Source organism: Lichenostomus cassidix, chromosome Z (assembly GCF_008360975.1).
Source record: "Lichenostomus cassidix isolate B80296 chromosome Z, HeHo_3.0, whole genome shotgun sequence".
Taxonomy (NCBI): domain Eukaryota; kingdom Metazoa; phylum Chordata; class Aves; order Passeriformes; family Meliphagidae; genus Lichenostomus; species Lichenostomus cassidix.
The window spans coordinates 23,333,051-23,356,389 of NC_139511.1; the positions used below are offsets into that span (position 1 = coordinate 23,333,051).

The 23,339-nt window shown below is 38.8% G+C and overlaps 1 protein-coding gene across 2 annotated transcripts in view; it reads left to right on the forward strand.

The window, feature by feature from the left end:
• Positions 1-699: 699 nt before the first annotated feature.
• PTBP3 (polypyrimidine tract binding protein 3) overlaps positions 700-23,339 on the forward strand; it is a 34,235-nt gene continuing 11,595 nt past the window's right edge. The window contains exons 1-7 of one of the 2 annotated variants that reach the window (XM_085042959.1): positions 700-985; positions 4,621-4,713; positions 13,416-13,488; positions 15,937-16,097; positions 16,948-17,094; positions 18,186-18,350; positions 21,153-21,263. In XM_085042959.1, coding sequence (XP_084899085.1) covers positions 13,464-13,488; positions 15,937-16,097; positions 16,948-17,094; positions 18,186-18,350; positions 21,153-21,263 — 609 coding nt within the window. In that variant the 5' untranslated portion in view covers positions 700-985; positions 4,621-4,713; positions 13,416-13,463. Of the gene's footprint in view, positions 986-1,030; positions 1,139-4,620; positions 4,714-13,415; positions 13,489-15,936; positions 16,098-16,947; positions 17,095-18,185; positions 18,351-21,152; positions 21,264-23,339 lie in introns of those variants that run through there. The other variant, XM_085042961.1, reaches the window with a different exon arrangement.

A 23,339-nucleotide genomic window follows, 5' to 3' on the forward strand; every position in this document is an offset into this window, starting at 1 on the left:
CCAGGGCAGTGACCGTCCCACGTGTACTGGGCACTGGTGAGGCTGTACCTCGAGTCCTGCTTTTGGTTCTGAGCAGGAAAACACTGAGGCGCTGGAGGGAATCCAGAGAAGGGGAGCAGGGTTTGGAAGGGGAGGGTTTGGAGCACAAGTGTGATGAGGAGCGGCGGAGGGGCTGGGGGTGTTTAGCCTGCAGTGAAGGAGGCTCAGGGGAGACCTTTTTGCTCTCTCCAACTCCCTGAAAGGAGGGTGTAGCCAGGCCGCGGTCAGTCTCTTTTTCCAGGCAACCACAGACAGGACAAGAGGAAGTGGCCTCAAGCCGTGTCAGGGGAGGACAAGAGGAAGTTTTTCACAGAAGGGGTGAATAAACTTTGGAATGGGCTGCCCGGGGAGGCAAGAGTCACCGTCCCTGGAGGTCTTTAACGAAGAACTGGATGTAGCATTCAGCGCCACGGTCTAGTTGACAAGGTGGTGCTCGGCCACGAGTTGGACTCGATGCTCTCGGAGCGTTTTCCAGCCCAGGTGATGCTGTGACCGACGCCGCGCTCCCGTGCGCCGGGGCTGGCGGGCGCGCGAAGCCACAGCACGGCACGGCCGCGCCCCACAGCGGCGAGGCCGCCACACTGCGCAGGCGCGGATGCAGAGGCGCGGGGGGCGCGCGGGCCCTCGGTGCGCCTGCGCGGCGCTCCGCTGCGGGGCGGCCCAGCCCGCGGGCGCTCCCCGCCCGCCCCGCCGGGCTGCGCACGGCCGTCCCGCTCCGCCGCCGCGCCGGGGCCGCGCTGAGGGGCGGGCGGCGGCCGCTGGCCGCGGGGAGCGCCCGTGAGCACCCTGAAGCTTCCACCTGGTGCCGCCTGGGGCGGGGCGGGGCGGGGCCGGGCGGGGTGGGGAGCGGCACATCCCGCTCCTTCCTCGGAGCGGCGGGGGTGGAGAGAGAGGGGCTGGGGGAGGTGCCCTCCGCCCCGTCGGAGGGAGCGCAGCGAGGGGAAAGGTGGGTGTCGAGAGGGGCCGGGTTTCGGAGGGGCTGGGCTTGGGGTGGGGATATTTCCGAGGGCTGCTTCGCCAGGTACTTGTGGAAGGAGGAAGCCGGCGGCCGTCGCGGTTCTGGAGCTGAGGGGCTGGCGCTGCGGCGGGGAACTTTGTGGTACTTAGGGCGTGCGGTCTCGCTTCCGTTCTCTTCCTTTTCCTTTTTCTCTCTTTTTTTTTCTCGTTGCGCGGCCGGAGCCGCGTTTCGCTGGCGGCCGTGGCGGGTTTTCCGCCCCTCGGGGGATGTCTCCCGGCGCCCGGCTGCGGGCCGGGATGCTCCGGGAAGCGCCGGGAATTGCCGGGAAGCTCCGGGAAGCGCCGCTCCGCGGGCTGGCGCGCTCCCTCCCTCCCTCCCTCCCTCCTTCCGCGGGGCAGAGGTGGCGGCCGCAGCTCGGGGCCTGCGCTTGTCCGGTTTTTAAACTTCATTACAGAGTTGCCCCTGTTAAGGTGGTAAAAAAACCCCTTCGGCGCACGGCTTTATTTTCTTGGTTTGGGTATTTGTGGTTTCGCGTGGTAGTTGAAGTTTAGTACCCCAGGTCTGGGGGGTGCTTGTCTGTAGCAGAGGAAACGTGGAGCTGTCTGCCTTGTCGCTGGAGCCTGGTGGAAGCGCATATGTGGAAGCGAACTGATTGACATCCATTCTGCAGAGTTAATCAATAATCAGAATGGTTATTCACGTAAAGCATTTTTATAGACCTTACTGAAAGCCTTAACTATGCAGCAGGTTGTTACAGGGATGAAGTTTCTGCAACATGTCGTTCTCAGAAGATAAAAATATTTTTCGTGAGTCTGAAGTATTGTGCTCCCATTGCTGGGATAGTGTGATGTATGCTGACTATCTCTCATACGTCTTGATAAAGTTTCTCAGCTTGAAACTAAGTAATAAACCCAAGTTCATTATGTGCACTACCAACTTCCCTCACTACGTTTTAAATGAAAATTTGATTGCCAGTGTTTTTTCTTTACCTGTTGATATTTCAAAATCCAAAGTCTGGGAAGCTTAGCCATGGTGAGAGATTCAACTGTCCCAGGAAACTAAGCATGCCTAACGTTTATTTTTTTTATTTATATACAACAGTATGTGTAGGTGAAAATGGTAATGCTTACTGAAGTCAGCACTTCCAGCTTCATGCAAAGATGTAGATGTTGCACTAACTTAAACTTGCATCCTGTATCTGAGTGACATGTCAAATCTTTGCTGTTTTTACAATCTAGGTATTCTGATACAAAAGTTAAAAAGGCTTCCTTTTTTCCTTGTGATTCAAAAAACCTTCAGACATCTTTTAACACTGTTATAGTAGAACCTTTTATAGGGAGACATGTTGTCAAGAACAGTCTTTTATAAATGCTGATTAATCAAAAAGCAAACAGTCTTAAGAAGTATCTTTTTTAAGAATTTAATTTAAAAATGTAATGACTAATTTTGTTATGATCAGCATTTTTTCACATTTGCTTTAAAACTGTATTTTGCAAAATATCAAGGGAAAATGAAGAAATTTCCCATTGGAGTGAGAATTTCATTAGTCTATCAAATATGCTTATGGAGGAACATGTAATTTTGTTATTCTTTTGTTCTATTTGAAAATACAGTTATTTTTTTCTCTTAGGTTGTGGAATTGCTGTCTAATGTGGGTGTATGATTCCTATGGTTTCATGCAACTAGTATGATGAGTCTCTTTCCCCAAGTATTTTTTTAAAACTTTCATTACATTTTTATTATTTCAGTTGAGAAAGGAGGGAAAAGAGTCAGTGGGTGTACTGCCTTGAAATTTTAATAAAGATAACTTACTATTGACATTCTTTCTGTTTTGGGTAGAAATTATGCAGATGAAATATATGTAGTTCTTAAACTGCCGAAATTTAACATCACAAAGTAGAATCTGCTTAATAAACTTCCTTTTCAGAGAGTGAAACAAAGATTACAGGCATACGAAAAGTGAATCAATTGAGTGTTTTGTAAGAAATTTTCTGAAGTAGAGCCTTTTATGTATTTCAATGAAGATGCAGGTGGTTGGTGATAACTGCAAGTTTGAGTATGCTCCGAGATGCCAAGTCCTGCCTATGACACTTCAGGAAGACCTGGGGTTTTGGGGTGATTTGGGGGTGTTATTTTATTGTTAGAAGATGCTCAATACCTTCTGAGAATTAAATTTCATTGGGTGATTTCCAAACTGTTAGTTGAAAATGTAAGCTGTTAAGATAGCTGTTGGTTTGAACTGCCCTAGTAAACCTAAAGTAAAACAAAAATTTTCATAAGCTGCCTTGTTACTTCTTATTTTCAAGGGCATTTAATAATAATATAAAAAAAATTATGATTCCTTGCTGCATTCATACAGAAATGAAATAGAGGCATTAATTGATTTCTGTGGAATGCTGAGACTAAATTAGATCCAAAACTTATGTTTAGTGAGGGTAAGAATATGTAAAAGTGAACATGAAGAAATCATTTTTATTTGGATCAGAACATTTCTGTAGGAAGCTTGTGAGAATTTCAGTTTTATGGCAAAGATATTGGCTCTTTATTTAAGCTTATTGTGTTATCAGGAAAATGTGACTCAAGTTAAACTGATGAAATTCAAAGAAAGCAGAATGGTGTGAACTGTAATTTTTTATTGACTGTCAAAAGCAGAGCAGATATGTACATAGACCTATGGGTTTTTATAACTGATAGCTTGCTTGTGCGTTAGTAAGAGGGGAAAACCAGGAACACTAAGCACAGCAGCTGTATTTATATTTTCAAGTTAAATTCAGCCACTCCAGTACCACATTAAATCTTTAGGCTTAACAGGACTTTGGAATTCTGGAAGATGATGCTCAAGCAGAGTCATCAACCACTTCCATATTATTATCCATAGGTTTCTGGCTCAGAAGCCTTTTTAAATGTATTTTTTACATAGAATTACATAGCTTACTTTTTCCTGTAGTTGCTTCATAAACACCTGTTTTTAACCCACTCTGAGTTATGTGCTTGTGGAAAATACTTAGTATAGCCTAGCAGGAGTGAAGTTATCTCTCCTTATGAGCTTGCTGTTCACTTACCACATTTGTTTAATACTACTATCTGATATAATCAGAAATGGAAATCATCTGTTACAATCAGAAACATGAAAATAGCAAAATATAAATCAATCTCCTAGTTTCCCTAGCTGTTGTCAAATTGCTGTTCATTTGATTTGGTCTGTAGTCAGGAATATTAATCTGCTTTTTGTACCCCATCCAGGGAGATAAGCAGTTGAATTGGATTCTACCAGGGAGTATTTGTCAGGTTTCCTGCTGAACTAATCCTGTGTTAAATGATAAGCACAAGTATGTGTTTGTCTACTTTCTGTTAAAGGATATTGTGATTAAACATAATCTTGTGTCAAAACATGAGGATGAGAGTTAGTTATGTCATAAAATTATGCCTACAGCTGCTGTTTTGAGGTACAGTTTTTACTTCTTTTGCACTCATTAACTGTTGCATGGAATTGCACTCTGTTTTTTGCTTTTCCTGCTTTTGGGCATTATATGTATTTTATACTTTTAATTTCATTTGGTGCTGCCTATATTTTATGAAAGGTGATATTTAAGAGACTTTTTTCTTTTTTTTTCTCATTTCAGCATGTGAAAATTGTGCCTGTTTCTTCAGGTCTGTGGACGTGAGTTTTACACTGGAATTAGAGGCAGCATTTTTGACGCTGCTTTGCAGAGTGGGTAGGTGAAAAAATATTTTGTCTACTGGTGATACCACTCTTCCCTGCTCTTGCTGTTTCCCTCTTGGCTGAAGTTGTTCAAACTCAGGTCTGCTGCCAAAAGAGCAGCACCATCCTCAACAGTGCTTTTCTGCACCTCCCTCATAGTGTAGCAACTGTCATATGTGAACTGCATGGTAAATCAAATTATTCTGGTACCATGTTCTCTTGCAGTTGTTAGTCACTGCTGTGAGAGCCATGAAAACACAAGGGTGAGAATGATATGTCTGCCTTTGCTCTCTGCAGTCATAGATCAGCTTAAACTGCACCCTAAATTTCTTGTGAATGCCAATGAAATGTGTGCTAATTTGATTCAATAAACCAACCATTATCTTTGCAATTGACTTCCTTAATCACAGTGCACTGCAAGTAATTTAACTTGCTGCTACTCTTATTCATTAAAAGACATGGTGTCTTGCAATGGCATTTAAAGTCGAGGAGCAGATATATAATTCTTTCTGCACAGTGAAGAGCAGAAGCAAAGGAACCATAATTTTGTTTGCATATGTACTCTCTATGGAAGTGTGCATACTTCACAGAAATGCATGAGTATATGGTGGGCTCTGTGCTCGCTATTAGGATCTTACCATTTAAATGAAACATTACTCTTTCTTGGGAGGGGGATTGCATTAATCACGGGAATAAGGATGCGCCAAAACCAGTTCATATACAGGTGGAAATCAAATCAAATCTTACCGTGTCATATGCTTTGGGTGGGAACAGACCATATGGCAAAATTAGGTAATGATGACCCTTTCCTGGTCTGTAGGTTTCAAGTTAGCTACAACTGAATTGGCACATGAGAAAGATGTGACAAAACTTTCATGTGTAGTGAAGAGGAGGGTTATGTTCTATTGCACCTTGCAGTGATTTGGTTTAGGGCAAATCACTCCTTTTAGGGCAAAGTGCTCCAGCTTTTGATTTTAGATGACAAGGTAGTTCCTAGATTGCAATGCTTTGGAAATGACAATAAACATTTTTGAAGTGAGAATTCGAAGCACATTTTTGCATGTGTCCAGAGTGATGACATACTTCAAGGGCTGCATTTGAGTTCGTAAATTGTGCTTCACCATTTTGAGATACAGACTCTCCTATCTTAAAGGTAATTTCCAGCCTAAATGCTTCTGTGATTCTATATGCATTCAGGCTTTTAACCTTAGTGTTTTCTAGGCTAAAAACACTAAAAATACTCTGGCAGTCAGCATGAAAAGTCACTGCTACAAGTTAAAAGAATATAGCATCCAAGAATATTATTAACTTGTAACTTTGTGACTTAGTTTAAGTAATAAATTACATGTAATTCCCTGTTGGGTTTTTCGTGCCTTCTTTGTCTTCCCGGCTGTGATCAGCTTAATTAGGATTTTGTTTCTGGTTCCATTTCTGTAGTTTTTTTGCTGGTTCACTTCCTCATTTTATTATGCATGATACTGCATTAATTTTCTTACTCTTTGGATTTGTCAGTTCACCTGTTTCTGTTTTCTTTCTTTCTATTGTCTTGCTCCATGTGTACAGGCAAGCTGTTTGTTCTGATCTTGTGTTACCAGGAAAACTACTCTAGCTTCACATCTGTTCCTCCCCCATCATCTCAGTTATCTGTTCTTTCCTAAAACACAGTCAATGTTGAAATAATTACTGTGAAGCTATTCAGTGCACAGTATATGTATGACCTTGGACGTGGTGGAAGCTGTAGCAGAAAACTTAGTTTCTGTGGAGGAAACTTCTTGACCTCAAAAGTATGTGATATGGTCATTTCTCATTTGATTTCTGACAGTGCTAGAAACTTTTTCTGTGCAACAGAACCTGGTAGAGAAACTGAGTTGTCTTACTTGTCATTAGTTTGAAAGTCTGTTGTAAAAGATTCTCTTTCTATATAATTTTCTTCTACTGTGTACAACCCTGCTTGTAAATGTACAATGGTTTTCTAAAATAGAAAACAAAGGTATGGAAGTAAAGTGCTTTAATTTGTAAAAGTAACTTGAAAATAACTTTTCATTGTGAAGTCTTTGCTGCATATTGTTTGGCATAATTGTTTAGCATCATGGTTTTGTTTTATTTCTTTCAGCAGCACTTCTTTCTCAATTTTAACCTTTAATAATAAATTAATAACCAGATTGTCCAGTCATGGTGCTTCTGTACTTTATAAGGCTATGTAAATTTTCGTCTGACAAAATTCAAGAGAGACAGTTTACTAGTGGTTTATTTGGGATCCTGGATGTTTAGAGCATGACACTGTGGCATTGTATAGAAACATTTGTGACTTCAGGTATAAAACCTTTAAATTTAAAGCCAAGTATCTTCATCTGTACAGGACTTCATTCAGTGTTTATTTACTGGCATGTTCCCATATTCAATTGCTTATTAAGAATTAGAATGAAGACTTTTAGTAAGGATTGTATTGAGTGTTCTGTTGATAATTTGAAAAAGATATATATGTGAAAGGAATATATTGCAGTAACTTAGGTAAGTTTTCTTAACAAAAAACTTGTGTTAACTCATGAGGAAAACTTAATCTTCACATATTTAAGGGTTAAACTAGCTAGGAAGCATAGACATCAATCCTTGGTTTTAATAAAGTTTGTATTTATACTGTGAGAAAACAATATTATTGAAAATTGTGAATGAGTGATGGTACCACAAAGAAAAGCAGTTATCTCTGATGAGCTTCAAAGAAACCTCTGCCTCTGTGTCGTAATGGCTTCTGGGTCTCTGGAATACTCGGAAGTGGTACATGGTTTATTGTCCTTTTGGATGAGCTTAAAGCCTTCATAGTAAGTGGAGGTATTTCTGACTTTTAAGAATGAAAATGCATGTTTTATATTCATCAAAAAACTAAACTTGTCACTCTTAATTTTACAGCTCTTGATAATCACATGCTCAGGGTTGCTTTTACATATTTTGCATCTTCAAGAGGAAAATGTTATTTGCTTATATGCTTGCCCTGTATCTAGCATAAATGCAAAGTACATGTTTTTCTCTTAACCTTTTAATTACTCTTACATGACTCTTTGAAAGTGCACATTATCTTTCTACCAGTATAGGAGGGAGCTTCAGTAGTTGATGGAGGCACTGGAGCAAGCTGTGTTGCTGGCAGAGCCACTGAGCATTCAAACCTGCAGAAGAGCAGCTATCAGTGCTAAGACTGTGCTTCTAGGGTGACTGACAATCAGCAACTTCAGCCTGTGTTTTGGGGGGTCTTTGTAGAGGAGTAAAGGAGGCTTGCTTATTTGTGATCATTGCCTATAATTTCATTCTGCTTCAGCTTACTGAAATGGCAGGTTTTATCCTTGTAAGGCCAGTTTATTTTTAATATAAATATATGATTTTGAAATTTCCCATAGTTTGCCTCTGTTTTCTTTGAAATCTTTTTATTTTGGCACCAAGAGCACTGTACTTCACTTTAAATCCCCATTTTGGAAGTAGGAGCTCCATCTCAATTGCAAACATGAAAGAGGAAGAAAGAGTAAATGAATATAGGAATTATCCAGAGATATTGCTGGAGAAGTTGAAGATAATGGAAATTTTCACTCTTCTCATACTCCTTAGCTTTTTGCTTTTTTTCCCCCCAGATTCTATAAAAATTAGTAATGTGCATTAGAACAGCTAGTTTAAACTTAACAGTGATTTATCACTGGTATGGCTTGAAATTGTCATGTTTTGAAGTTTGCCCTTTTGGGTACAGTAATTAGTTTTGCCATGTAGAATCTTTTAGGGAAATGTAGAGCTTTAATTCATATGCATTGTGAGAGGTGCTTTTTGAAAGAGTTATTTTCTCTTAGAATTGTCCATGCTTTTTTTTTGTTGTTTTAGCTAGCTATTTCATCATAAAACCAATCATCATATTCTTCCTTACTGTTGACTTAAAAATAATAGCATAGAAAGATTACTAGCTAAATCCTAGGAAAACCATCAATACAAGTATAAGTTTCTCTGGGACTATCCCATTTCTAATAAATTGGACTGTCCTGAAGAACTTCTGACTTCTAGAAAATAAAAGGAAGAAAATACTGCAGTTGAAAGCGGGGGGAGGGGGTAATAATGTGGTGTTATTTACATACAGCCTTTTTAAAAATTAAAAGATTGTTTTCAGGATTCATTGATTCCAGAAGTAATGCTAAATAGATACTTACTGTAGTTTTAGCACATGGACGTGTTCTAAAGAAGTATTTTGCAGTACTATACTTCCTCTTCTGTTTCTAACTATCTGTGACTCACAAAGATTTAGAAATCAGAGTTGCTGACTTGCAGATATTTGTTATATGTTTTTGCTATAAATGCAGTAGGTTTTATACTGGAATTGCAGAATGATTAGTATAACTTACTATCCAAAATTTAAAAATCATAGAACAGCTGAAGCAGTTTCAGGAAAGGCACCTGTTACTGTAGTCAGTTGTGTAATATGCCTTATTTAGTCAGGGAAACTGACCATGGTAGGTACAGATGAATACTTTGTTTTGTTAACCTGTCATTGAGTGCCACACTTTGTAGAGGCCTCTTGCTGGACTGTATATGCAGCACTATAAATGTTACCTGTTTCTAAAGAAATGTCCAAAATCAAAAGAAGCTTTTTAAGCAACTGGTTTCTATTTCCATTCAAGGAAAGAATAAACTTAAGCTAGCTGTAACTGTTCTTTGCTCTTACCTTCCCTGTTACCAATTAATAATCCCCAAAAAATGCAAAAATACTGCTTTGAAGTAGGAGAGGTGGAAAGTCTTATGCTGCAAAAAAAAGCAGTGTTAAGATATTAGGAGATGATTAATGTGTTTGGAATGATGGAATGAGTGCAGGAATAGAGGAGGGTGTTGCAGCCTTGGTTTGGTAGCTGTCTTTGTTTTGAACAATTCCACTTACCTCATTTGCCATGGTTCTGAAAGAAGGAATATTTGCCACGTTATTGGTACAGTCCTTGTGACATTCAGACAGAAGGCAGGTGCTGCTTTCTGAGAGGTAGCTTTGTGCTGGAAGAAGTGTATATCAGGGAAGGGTTAGGCAGCATGGTTACTTGTCCTCCTGCCTGTTCACGTTCACTGTGTGGCCTCACAGGGAACTGGTGCAAGCAGCTCGCTGAAGTTCAGCAGGAGTCTTATTCCAGAGAGCTGTTCTGTGAAAACTGAAATGGTAGTGATGGCACAAGGGCAGTGTGAGCTCATGTCCCCGCTTAAAGAAGTATTTGTAAACTGTCTATGAACTGTGGACAAGGAAGGATGTCAAGCTAGTGTTATAAGCAGGATTTGGCTGCTCTTTTGACTGTTTCTCAGCTGGACTTAAATAGTGAATAACTAAAAAGTAGCCAGCAGAAAACTTGTGTACAGAAGAGATTAGGGGCATGGTAGGACTTTCTAGCTTCTGTAGAACGATTCAGGAAGAATTTTGTTACAGTATCTAGGGCGCACTACCCTCTTGTGTGGACTTTTTCAGCACTCAAGGCCTTGGAAACCTTTTTACCAGAGCAGCCTGTAGCAGATCTTTGTCACCACATTAAATGCCTCATGTTACAAAGTATTTTAAAGTATCTCTTTCATCTCCATGTGGGAAAGAAAGAGATTGAACAGTCTTTACAAACTGGAATTTTGTAATTTCTTTGTGGATTCTGTATGAGCAGAGTTGTGAAAACACTGAAGAAGTAAATGTCATCTTTTCCATTAATCCAGAATATCCCAAACATATGCATTTTGTACTTCAGTTTGCACAAATCCCATGGTGTCAATTTATCTTTGCATTCTTCTAGAGCATATTGCTTTTGGTTTGTTTCTACTTTCAGTCAGTGACTGAGAAGCCTTATCAGTTATAAGCTGGCTAAATAAGGAGATGATGGAAAGCATCTTTTTAGTATTCTTACACTTGAGAAATAAATTGATCAGCCACCTACAAAGACAGTGGCATTCCTAGCAGTTTTCTTATACCACATCCATCCAAGGGGCATGCTATAGTTAATAAATATGCTGTAGTTGTATGGGTAGGTATATAACTTAGTATTGATATAAAAAGTTTAAAACTGGAATAGTATTTCAGTGGAGCATTCAAATAATAACAGAACATATAATCAAAATTTTCTGGTAAGATTCTAAATTCTTCTGTAAGCAACTAAGTTTTGTAGTCAGGGTTCTAGATTTTGCAAGCCTGTGCCAGGACAATTGCACTAAAGTGTCTTGATTTAATATTTAGTTGTTTCATTTTGTTTTTTAACACAAACATAGTTAAAAATATGTTAATTTAAAAGTACTCCTTGTATCAGATTGAAGATATGAAGACAGATATACATTTGAAATTATGAGGGTTCTCTGTCTTGTAAGAAGCTCAAAGCTTTGCTGATCTCTTATTAAACCAAGCAGAACAGTTGAATAGGTGATGAGCTGGGATTTGAAAGAGTTCCTTTGTGTTTTGGCTGTGGTAGCTAGTTAATGATTGTCAGTGTAATGGCATAATCTAGGGAACTGTCTTACAATACAGTGATTGAATTATGTGTCAGTTTTAAGTGCAGGCACATGTCACAGCTGAAGGTTGTAATTTGGTATAATTTTTCGCCTGTTGAAGCTGGTTTAGTCCACCATACTGGAGCAGCAGTTCATTGTGTGCTTCACTGAGCTACAGCTTCAGTTTTATGGCTACAGGCTAGTTGCACAGAGTTGTAACACAGCTCACTGCAGCCATCTGAATTGTATTTCTTTGTGTGTGTGCTAAAAAAATGGAAGAGGTTGGAAAACATTTTCTGAAAAAGTCTGAGGTGTTTTTTTAATATCAGTGTATATAGAACTAAATATGAAATTGTAAGAATACATGTTGGACATGGTAATACACCAGGTTTTTTCACAGTCTTCTGGAAATAGGCAGAGATTTCTTCTGTTGAATAAATGCTAAGTTAAAAACCAAACTAAAGCTTCCACAATTGGAGTTATATCAGTAGTGGTTTTTCCTCCTGCCCTCCAGTAAATAAAAGGAAGGGTTGGTATAACAAAAGACCATGCTTAACTTTCTACCACATCTGCGCGTATAGCTTTTGTTTAATTAGCATGATATGCTTTTTAAAATCATGATATGCTTTTTTAAAATTATACTCTTTATGTGCAATATCTGAATGTTGGTATATTCAATGTATTGCTAAAAAGTGAAAATTAGTACCAGTATTCATGTTAATTACATTAGTATCTGTGCAAGTACAGTGTGATATGCATGACATCTAGTAACCATTTAATTGACACCTCTTTAAAACACGGGGTTTATATCTTTTAGTTCTCTTAATGTAAAAATGATTTTGCTGTTTGACACAATTCCATGTTGTATTTAAATATACTGTTAAGATGCAGTTTTGCGGTTAAAAATAAGTCTGTACCGTTGCCAGAGGGGAATGAACACAGTCATGTTTTCTTCCATCCCACACTAAAACCTGTGCTCCTTCATGAGCAGCTAAATTTGGCTGAAAAGGTTTTTAAGCACCCTCTCCTCGTCACAGCCTTCTGTTGTGAATGACTTTCCCACACTAGGGGAGCAGCGGGAACTCATGATTAACAGGGATGAACAGAATCAAACTGCTCCTTTAAGCACAGACTCCATATAAATGAGTACTCTGAGCAGTATTTGTGCAGCCAGTGCAAGCCAGCATTATGGCATATCCTTACCCCTTTCTTTGCAGTGGTCCCTGCCACTTCTCAACCCCTCTTTCAGCTGAATAACTAATCCAACTCAGCGTAGAGTGCTGGCAGGTTGGAGAGTTGATTTATCTTGTAGAACAACTCTTAGGCAGTGGAGTTGGTGCAAGATAAACAGTTCATGACCATGCATATGTGGGAATACTGGACCAAGGGCAATGGGAACATCTCCTTCCACCAATGTGGTGAGAAGCTGTTTGGATCAACTTACTCCATCTTGTAGAATCACTCCCTTGGTCTCAACTTTTTCATTAAAATGCTATGGAAGAGTGTGGTGATAGTTTCAGGAAACCTAATTGCCTTTCAGAGGTGTTGTGGTACCTTTTTTCTTGTTGACATTTTGAAGTTGATGCTTGGCTGGAATACTAGAGCAGTCTTAATGAGCAAACAGACGTAACTGGCAGATAGATGCTGATTTTTGGATGAAGAACCTGTAGTACTCAAACTCTTCTCTGTTAGCAGTTACAGCCTCAAATAGTTAATATTCTAAAAGCAAATACTTTGATTCTTGTCATAAAAATTTGTTGGTAAGTCATATGTATTTAGAAAAAATATAGAAAACCAGGTTTTTTTTGTTTTATTTTAAGTGCCATAGGTGTGTTTAAATATGTACTCAAACTAGTTTTGCTCAAGGTCCCCCTGTTGCAAATGCAGACTTTACCTGAATGGCTGTGCATTTTCTCAGATGTAGAAGTAATGTTGTATTGCAGACTCAGAGTCTGCAGCCAATTCATTTATTTTCATAAGCATTTGTTATTTCTGATCTTTTAAAAAGTGAACTGTAGTGGGATAGATTTAAGTATGAAGTGTAACACAGCTGAATTTTCTAATTTCTTGAGACATAGGAAAAAGTTATGTTGTTGGCATTTTTTTCCTGAAAAATAAGTTCCTGGCAGTGGTGGATAATGTGTATACAAAGAGGTTGTTCTTGGGAAGAATAAATAAAGGAAATTGTTGCACTTTTGTATTTAGCTTTCTCTGTAACAGCTTTTGCTAGTAATCTTATCTTTTATTTCTTAGTGTGGTCCTGTCAAGCTTCTTCTGGGTGCCAGTAACAGACCATCTACCATGAGCAATTCTACTCCAGCTACAGGTATACATTAAAAAAAAAAATCAGTGTTGTTTGGTGTGTGTGTGCATGTGTGTGTTGAGAAAAACACAGTAAGTGTTTGTGTTTACGTTTACCTGTAGTTTAGACCAAGCAAGAAGTTGAAAGTGAGAGAAAGCTAGGTATTGCTTTCGTTAGTGTTACTTTCAGTATTAGGGCACTTGGAGCATCAATGACCAATGGTTGCATGAATGAACCATGTCAAATAAATTAACTAAATCATGACAGGCAATTGTCTGTCAGCATTGTTTTCCAGACAATTTATTTTATACTGGGGCAAGGGGCAGAGCAGATGGCCTCTCGATAAGTATCTAAGACTTGCTATATTGTTAGTGGGGAAGAAGTTGTCTGAGGAGCTAACTTGAAGATTTTTCTTTTTGATTTCTTTGACTTGCACATGTCAGAGTGTTTATACTTCTGCTAATCAATTCAACGTGATGTCCAAATGTTTCTGCTTGGCTTGAAATTGCATTAGCTCATCGCTTAGCAATGTAATAGCTGAAATATATATTATTAACTACTGGTGCAATGACTGATCCTTCACAGTGGTATCCAAGATGTCTAAATGGAATTAAACTTTAAAATAATGTAGAGGTATTTGGGAGTTTTTGGGACATATTAGGAGAATTTTTCGTTAATCACTATATAAATCTAAAATTAAATGTAATCTCTGTTGAAATGTATCTTTTTACCTGAAACAGCTGCTTCAGCTGTGATGCTTTTTTTTTGTTGTTATGTTTGCGATTTTGCGAGTTTTTTTGGTCTGGTGGGTCACATATCTAAAATGTGCACCTCTCTATCTCAGGCTACTCAGGGAATACATTTGTACCAGTCATGAATTGCAATTGTAATGAACTTCCCTTTGTACATCAGTAACCATATTTCACTTTTTTCATAAGGCTTCTTTTTGTCTGTCTGAAAGCATTTTTTACGTTCACTCGAGTGAAAAAGTCAGAAAAGGTTTGGCATGCTTTAAAGAATTGTTGAATCAGTTTTGAAATTTGGATGTTGGATGATACACATTATTATCACTCTGCATCAAAATTATTATCAAACCACAGCTGGAGAAAGAAGCATGGTTTAAAAAACATGAGATCTTTATATTTGAGATGTGCTAGCTTTTATTGCTGATTTAGTAACTTCACTAAAATTTCACAGGAAAAGAAGCACTTTAATAGCTTGCCATTTAGCTCCATTTTGTCACCTCTGACAATGTGTCAGAATCCAGAAGATACTGCTTCTGCACGAGTCTCTCATATTAAACTAAAGGCAAAATTCATATTAGGCATTCCTTGATTTAGTATATACTAAGTCAAGGACGTCTTGTCCATATTGAACCTGAAAACAAAATAAGTTGTTTGACTTTACTAGTAATTGATTTGTGTTTGATATGTTCATGTTTGTCTTAAAGTTCTCATTTTTCAGAGTACATAAACAACACATGAAGCCATTTAAAAATTATTGATGGAGAAGTCGATGCATAACAGACTTTTTTCAGTTTTGCAGTTGGGAGAATTGTTAAATATGGTATGGTTGGGGTTTTGATCATCTAACTTGAAATTTTACGGGCTTCCACTAATAAAAAGCAAAATCTGGAGTTTCCTGTAAAGCTCATACAGAAATTTCTTCCCAATCTTTTCTGTTTCTCCTTGGAAGGGTAAATGCAACAGATTAGGTGTTAAGGCTATCTCTCTTGCCTCCATTGCAACTGCTTCTAGAATGAGATGCCTGTTCCAGATGTGGTGTTCTGCTTAAAAGTGCTCTCAAGGATACTGAATACTGTCCTTGAAATATAATCATTATTTACTTACCAATCCAAACTGGTCACATACAGGATCCAAATAGGCATATATTCAAAAAAACCCACTTCTGGCAGTGTGTCAAAGTGGAAGACTTAAGAGTTTGTATGGATTTCATGCTGTCTATCTCTTCGAAAGATACTTTTTAAAACTTAAAATCATTTGGAAGTAGGCTTTCTTTAAGAAAATAAAAACAAAACCCAAACTGTGAGTTAGCAGCTCAGTCACAGATGAGTTGGTGATAAAAGGAATATTAATGTATTACCTATCAATTATGATTTTTCCCTCTTCTGTGCAATTAACATTTTGTAAATATCTTATGTAGGCATTTGGGGAGAAGTTACTGGCCTCCATTAAAAAAAACCCCAGCAAACCTAAACCAAGTCACTGGAAAATAAACAAAGCCAAACATACCATACCCTCCCCTTGCTGTTGAGATTTGGAATAGCTGATGAGGTCTTCTTACGCTGTCCCTTTGTTTGATATGAAGTGTCCTTTCTTAAGATTCAAAGAGCTCTATCCAAGTCAAAGTCAGTGCTGAGGCAGCAGTTTCTCTCCTTTGGGTTTTGATACACACACTGTGCAATGGGTTTGTCTTGTTTGCTTGTCTGTCTCCCTCACTGAAATATTTTAGGTAATGAGAAGAAAAAAAGCAAAGGAAGATCACCATGTTCCCCTTCACGTGTCCTTCATATTCGTCGTATTCCAAGTGGTGTTACTGGAGCAGAAGTCATTTCATTAGGTCTCCCTTTTGGCAAAGTAACCAATTTATTGATGCTAAGAGGAAAAGGTCAGGTATGTAATTTTCAATGTTTCAATTAGAAGAACTAGGCTGCAGATGTGGTTTATATTGCGACAATTTTGATCTTGTGCTTGACTGAAATCATTGCAGCATAATTTCATTGATAGGTGAAGATATTCATATTTTTAAATATGAAAGGATGTTATGAGATTTATTTTTTAATATACTTTTGGATTAAATAATGAACTAGAAATTTTTAATAATAATGCAAAACATTATATCCACTTTATGTAAGAACATATTGATGATAAAGTACACTATCACTATTGCTGATGACATATGTCTTCAGAGAGCCTGCCTGCTTAAGTTACTAACATGCATATTAATTTCTTAACATCTTTTTAATCCTATTAGATGTGACAGAGTAGTTTACACCATGAGGAAACAAAGAAATCCTAAAAATAAGTATTCATTCAAAAAATTGTCTAGAGCACTGAGCTGGATTAATACAATGCATAAACTGATGGAAGTTTAATGTTCTGTTGCAACTTTTCCAATGGGTATGCATATCAGCTACCTAGGTAATAATGCTTGGTTTCAGGAATTTTACAAATTATTAGCAGTGTGGTATTTTTAGCAGCATTGCTTCCCATATGTCATACTTATTCCACCTCTTCTTAAATGATGTAGTGTACTCACAATGTAAAACTTTGTCAGAAAACCCACTAATTGAATAAAACAGCCCCGTAAACATGCACACACAAATGCCTTCTAGTGCTGAGCAAATCAGTACTGTACTTTCACGTCATGTTTTTCTAGTGAGGGTGGAAATGGCAAAAAATGATGCTTTCTTCTCTCTTGTAAACAAAACCAGCACTGAAATCAACTATGTATTGGTTGCAGGCATTTTTGGAAATGGCTTCAGTAGATGCTGCTGTTTCTATGGTGAACTACTACACTCCTTTTACACCTCACCTCAACAATCAGCCCGTTTATATTCAGTATTCCAATTACAAAGAACTTAGGACTGACAATCAACATAATCAGGCTGTAAGTATAATATTTGCATTTAACAGGATAAGATTGCATGAGTTTGTACTGGTTTTGGCTAGGGCAGAGTTAATTTTCCTCACAGCAGTTTGTGACAGGAAGTATTAAGGGCCTTTTCTGCTTCTCACATTGCCCTGACAGTGAGAGTGCACAAGAAGATGGGAAGGGACTCAACCAGGACAGTTGATTGCAACTCACCCAACTCACTTGCTTTTTCCTATAAAAACATCATCTACTTTTAAAAATAAGCTGTTTGGCACTTATATTTGAGTTTTATCTAAATTTTAAAGAGACTGTGGTAGAGCAGCTGAACACTGTTACTGTCGTAGTACCTAGGCTTAGGCCTGCAGTGCAGATTATTTTGCAGAGTTATATTTTTCTGAAACTAGGTAAAATGTGTCCTGTTTAGTCTGTCTTCTGAAGAACTAGTGTATCTGAGACATGACTTCAGGTCATAGTACTGCATTTGGAAAGGAGCATCTCTCCAAAGTGCTTCTTCTCACAAGAGGTATGAAGCCCTTTTTGAGGAAAGCCCATGAAAAACAAGTGTAGAGACTTGTGTAGTCACAGAAGTCCAGTTTGATGAGTGAGATTTCAACTTACTTTTTGAGGTTGATGGCTTGGCTCTGGACGAAGAGTAGGGTGTGCACCTTTAAGCTTATCCCCACCAAATCTTAGTTTCTGAAGAGAATGAAATCCTAATAAAGCAGAGCAAGTAAGTTTTGGTATGCTGATGGGTTGTTAGTCTATTACAATATTGTCATCAGTATTGTCATCAACAATATTGCTGGAAAAATGTCTAGAATGACAATAGCTTACTGATTCAAAGCAAAATCATATTTATAGGATATTACAAATTAGTAGCAATTAATTAAAAAATGGTTTTAATTCTGTGAATTACACTGACTAGTTGTAAGAGAGGAGCACGGAAAGTAAGAGTTATTTATTAATGTGGGATTTGAATCAATATTATGAAAGAAATGTGTTTTTTGAAGTTATGTTTTATGTGCTTTTCTTTTAGGAGGACTGTGTTTCAGAATGAATAATTTGTATGTAAATTAATTGTGCTCTCTGCTATGACCTAATTTCAGAGACCCCAAGCTGCCTTGCAAGGTGTGAATGCTGTGCAGCATGGAAACCTGGGTATTACAAGTGCTGTTGCTGCTGAAGGTGGAGTCCTTCCAAGTTATAGTTCTGTTCTTCGAATCCTTGTTGAAAATGTTTTTTACCCTGTCACTTTAGACGTGCTGTATCAGGTAATGACAATTGCATAAATAAATGAAGTTACAATTTGTTCCAGTATTGCTATTTTAAATCCATTAATTTGTTTAAGTACCTGTGGTTCCTGAATCTTTTGAATGAAGACTGTCTCTTTAAAATTATTTTCTGAGTTTAAAGATCTAGGTTTGAAATAATTCTGCACAAGTAAAGTTCAAGTAAATGGCTTCTGTACTCAGATTTTTGTGTTGTCTCTTTTAAGTTTCTTTCCATGGAAGCAGCAACAAACTTGAACGTTTACTGTTGCTCTCATGATGCGCTAGTGAAATATTGAACGTTATAAACTTGCGAATCCATATTTTAGCACAATTTCTGCTGAGTAACCTTTGTAGTTTGCATTATATTTAGGGAATATATTAGGGAATATATTTATATTCACTTTTATAACTCAATGTATGTGATGTAATATGCAAATTGCTTGGACAAATGTTTTTGTTTGTTCATCTTTAGAATGGTATTTGACTACCTCTGAAAGCAGTAAGAATAATGGTAGGCTGTAGTTATGAAAGACATTACTGTAACTTCGGCTAGGTATTTGGGCTATGCTGTTGAAAGCTCTAAGTTTAAAAGTAATAACTTTGTGCCCGATTGCTACAATTTAACTTTTACTTTGTGTAGTAAGGTTAATGGAAATAAATATTTTCACTGACAAGTCTAGCATCTTATGGAACACTAGTACACAAGCTGTCATCCCAAACCCCAAACTCGGATTGTATTTTGTAAGTTGTCTTGCTTGCCAAGCAATTAACTTTTTTTTAACCACAGTTCACTTTAAAGTATTTATAAGAAGCTGAAAATTCAGTGTTATCTTTGCAGAAACAAAATTGATACAAGCAGTGTGTTTAGGTTTAAAATCAAACAGGAGGGAATACATTAAATTTCATTACCTTGAAAAGGTCTATTAAGTTTTCTGGATAAACTTTGAAAAGCATATGTTGAGAAGCTCTGTTTAGGTCTTTCTTAAGAGGAAGTGCTTTATAAACAGCAACTCAAAGAATAATTTTAAATTGCTGTGAAAAGCTTTCTGTTCTGTTTTCTATGTCTCAATGATGACTGCAGTATTAAAATGCTGTTTCTGAGAAATGGAAAAATTGGGTACAAAGGGGTGGGACATTAGTTTTGTATCATTGATTCTAGGTCTAAGAGGCTGGCAAGAGATGTTTATCCTTATCTATGGCCTTTCTTTCCATTGCAGGTTTAATATTTCTCAGGGGTTTCTGCTTTCCTGTCTTTGCATTGATTTTAACAGTTTGTTTGAAAACTAATAGTATTTCTCAAACACAGCTTTCTTCTTTGACTGTTAATTTGGACATATTTTTTCTGCATGTGCATGATATGTGCTGGCTTTAATTTTGTCCTCACTCTTTGTGGCTTTGCTTTTGTATAGATACCTTCATGCACTCTTACTTTGAATGTATATGTATTTAAATTCAACCTTCAAAAGTATTTCTACAATTTAAAATTTGCAATAAATCAAATACCATTTGATTATAAAGTATAGGGGTAGGTTCCAATCTAGGTCTTTATCTTGCTTCTTTCCTCTTCATTTTCTAGTTTAGGCAGTGGGTCTTAATAAGCACATCAACTATTTAAATTGTATTTTTGTTCAACAGATTTGCAGAATTTTTCTAATGTGCATTACATAAAGGTGTATACCTTGAAATGCAGTTTGCAGTTCCCATCTCAACTGACTTCCAGTAACAAGGAATAATATTGATAGAAACAGACAGATCGATCAGGTCAATGGGTGGCTCTGTAGTGTACTTGGATAAATTTTGGGGGTTTTGACCATGGGATGATCTATTCAACACCTGGTCTGTTGACACCTGATGTGATGCACCTTTCTCAGAGGGGGAAAAGGGTTCTAGCATAGGAGCTAGTGGGGTTTGTTGACAGAACTTTAAATTAGCTTGGAACAGGGAAGGGGAATGTGTATAAGCTAAGGAACAAGAGGCTGAAGAGCAACACTGTGGAAAGGGACCTAGAGGTCCTGGTCAATGCCCAGTTGAATGTGAGTCAGCAGTGTACAAGGTCTGGAGGGGAAGCCTTTTGGGGAGTGGTTGAGGTCACTTCATTTCTTCAGCCTGGAGAAGAGAAGAATGAGGGGAGACCTCACTGCAGTTACAGCTTCCTCAGGTGGGGAAGTGGGAGGGGCAGGTACAGACCTCTTCTGTCTTGTAATCAGTGACAGGACTGGCACGAAGCTGAGTTGGGGGATGTTTAAGTTGGATGGGAAAAGTGTTTTTACCCAGAAGGTGTTGGGCACTGAAACAGTCTCCCCAGGGAAGTTTTCACAGCACCAGCCTGACAGAATTCAAGAAGTGTTTGGACAATGCTCTCAGGCATATGGTGTGACTCTTGGGGTATCCTGTGCAGGGCTGGAAATTGGACTAGATCAATGATCCTTGTGGATCCCTTCCAACTCAACATGTTCCATGATTCTATGACTTGTTCAAGTCCATTTCTCAAACCTCAACTCTGATTAATTTTCCAGAATTTCTCTGCAGACACTGGACAAATGCCTGTTTGGACTGTCCTTCCCTGCTTTGAGTTGACTAGATATTGCTAAATCTTTAAGGAAATGTTACGCTTCTTTCCCATCTTTTGTAGCCTCCTCTTTTAGTTTTTTTTTACCTGAAAAAAAATTGTGTTCACACCATTTTTGTTCAGCTCTAACAACAGAAGTATTTTTCAGAAATTTATTTGAAATATTAAATGCTAGTATTTAGTGTGCATTAATTATTCATTGCTTCTTAAAGCCTGTGTTCTTTCTGTAACAGATTTTCTCTAGATTTGGCCTTGTCTTGAAGATTGTCATGTTCCATAAGAACAATCATTTTCAAGCTTTGCTCCAATATGCTGATGCAATGAACGCATATTATGCCAAAATGGTAAGTGTAGTGTATTCAGCTTGATTTTGTTTGTTTGGAGGGAGGTCTTCCCTGCTTAGGGACAGGGGAACCATTAGGAATATTTTGACGATTAACTTCGTGATTTCTCGTAATTCTAACACTCCTGTTGCACACGAATAACTTTGACATCACTCATTAGTTAAGAAGACAGCATTCTATCATCAACTGCAAATAAATATATTGCATATAATCCAAGACCTGCATGAGTCTATCAAAATAAAAGTAATTTATGATTCCCTCTCACTCTTCTCGAGGCTGAACAGGCCCCTGCTCCCTTAGCTTTTCCTTGTAAAAGAGGTGCTCCAGTTCTTTAATCATCTTTGTAGGCCTACACTGGACCTGCTGCAAGAGCTCCATGTCTCTTTTGTGCTCAAGAGCCCAGAACTGGACACAGCACTCCAGATGTGGCCTCACCAGGGCTGAGTAGAGGGGCAGGATCACCTCCCTTGACCTGCTGGCAATGCTCTTCGTAATGCACCCCAGGATGCCATGGCCTTCTTGGCCACAAGGACAGATTGCTGGCCCACAGCATCTTTTTGACCCCCAGGTCCTTCTCTGTAGAGCTGCTTTCTGGGAAATCAGGCTCCAGTCTGTGCTTAGCATTGGCCTTTGTTGAATTTCAGACTGTTTTTCTCTGCTCACCTATCTTGACTGTCAAGGTCTTTCTGAAGGGCTGCACAGCCCTCTGGGCTATTGGCCACTCCTCCCAGCTTTATGACATCAGTGAGCTTGCTTAGGAGGCATCTGCCCCTTCATCAAAGTCACCTTTAGTTTTCATGTAAAGGGAGCAGGAGGTAATAAATAGTCAGATGTGTGGAAAAACCTCAGCAATCCTTTCATGACATCTGTGATTCAAGTCCTGGAGAGGCAGATGAGACCTTTTTAGACAGTAGTCAGGTCAGCAGATGGGTGCCTCTGCTGCAGCAGGGTGTCACCCACAACAATTATGCACCACTTCTGGGTGATCTTGGGCACAGGGTCTCTCTGCTCTGTTACTTCCCTGGAAGTCATGCCCAGCTCTGGGGACTTATGGTGGAAAAGAACCTTAAGGTCATTGCGTCCAATGATAAACCTAGTGCTGCCAAGTTCACTTCTAAACCATGTTGTGAAGCACCACATCTGCACATCTTTTAAATACCTCCAAGGATTGTGACTCCACTGCTTCCCTGTTCCAATGCCTGATAATCCTTTTGATGAAGAATTTTTGCCTAATATCCAGTCTAAACTCCCCTTGCAGAACTTGAGACCATTTTCCCTTCTTCTGTCACTTGTTACATGGGAGAAGAGACCAACCCCCTCTTTGCTACAGCTTCTTTTCAGGTAGCTGTAGAGAGTAGTAAGGTCTCCCTTGAGCCTCCTTTTCTCCAAGGCAGACAACCACAGCTCCCTCCAGCACTCCTCACAGGACTTGTGGTTCAGGTCCTTCATCAGAGTCCCTCATGTAAGGGTCAGTTCATGGAGTTACAATTTCCATATTAGTATTCCTATTACTGTCTCATTCTGGATGTTAAGTGGGAGAGAAGTAAGATTAGAAACACAGGAAGTCAAGTCATGCTTAAAGCTATGTTTTGTCCAATTGGCACAAGTTGATATAATACTAACTAGTGGACTACACTAGACCTCTACACAGGATGTTTAGGTAAGGATAGTGGCAGCATCATTGTCTACTTGGTGTTTAAAACGATGAGTTTAAAACCAGAAGGTGAATTACTGTTTGGATACAATTGCAAGGTGAAAACTGTATAATGATGGAATCATGGAATGGTTTGGATTAGAAGGAACCTTTAAGGTCATCGAGCCCGATCCCCTGGAGTGAGGAGGGATCAACTAGATCAGGTTATTCAGAGCCCTGTCCAATTGGCATTTACCACCTCTCAGGGAAACCTGTGCCAGTGGTTCATTATGCTCATTGTAAAAGACTTCCATATAGCTAATCCAAATTGACCCTCCAGTTTAAAACCATTACCCCTTGTCCTGTCCCAGCCTGCCCTACAAAAAGATCTGTCCTCATCTTTCTTATAAGCCACCTTCAAGTACTGATAGGCTGCAATAATA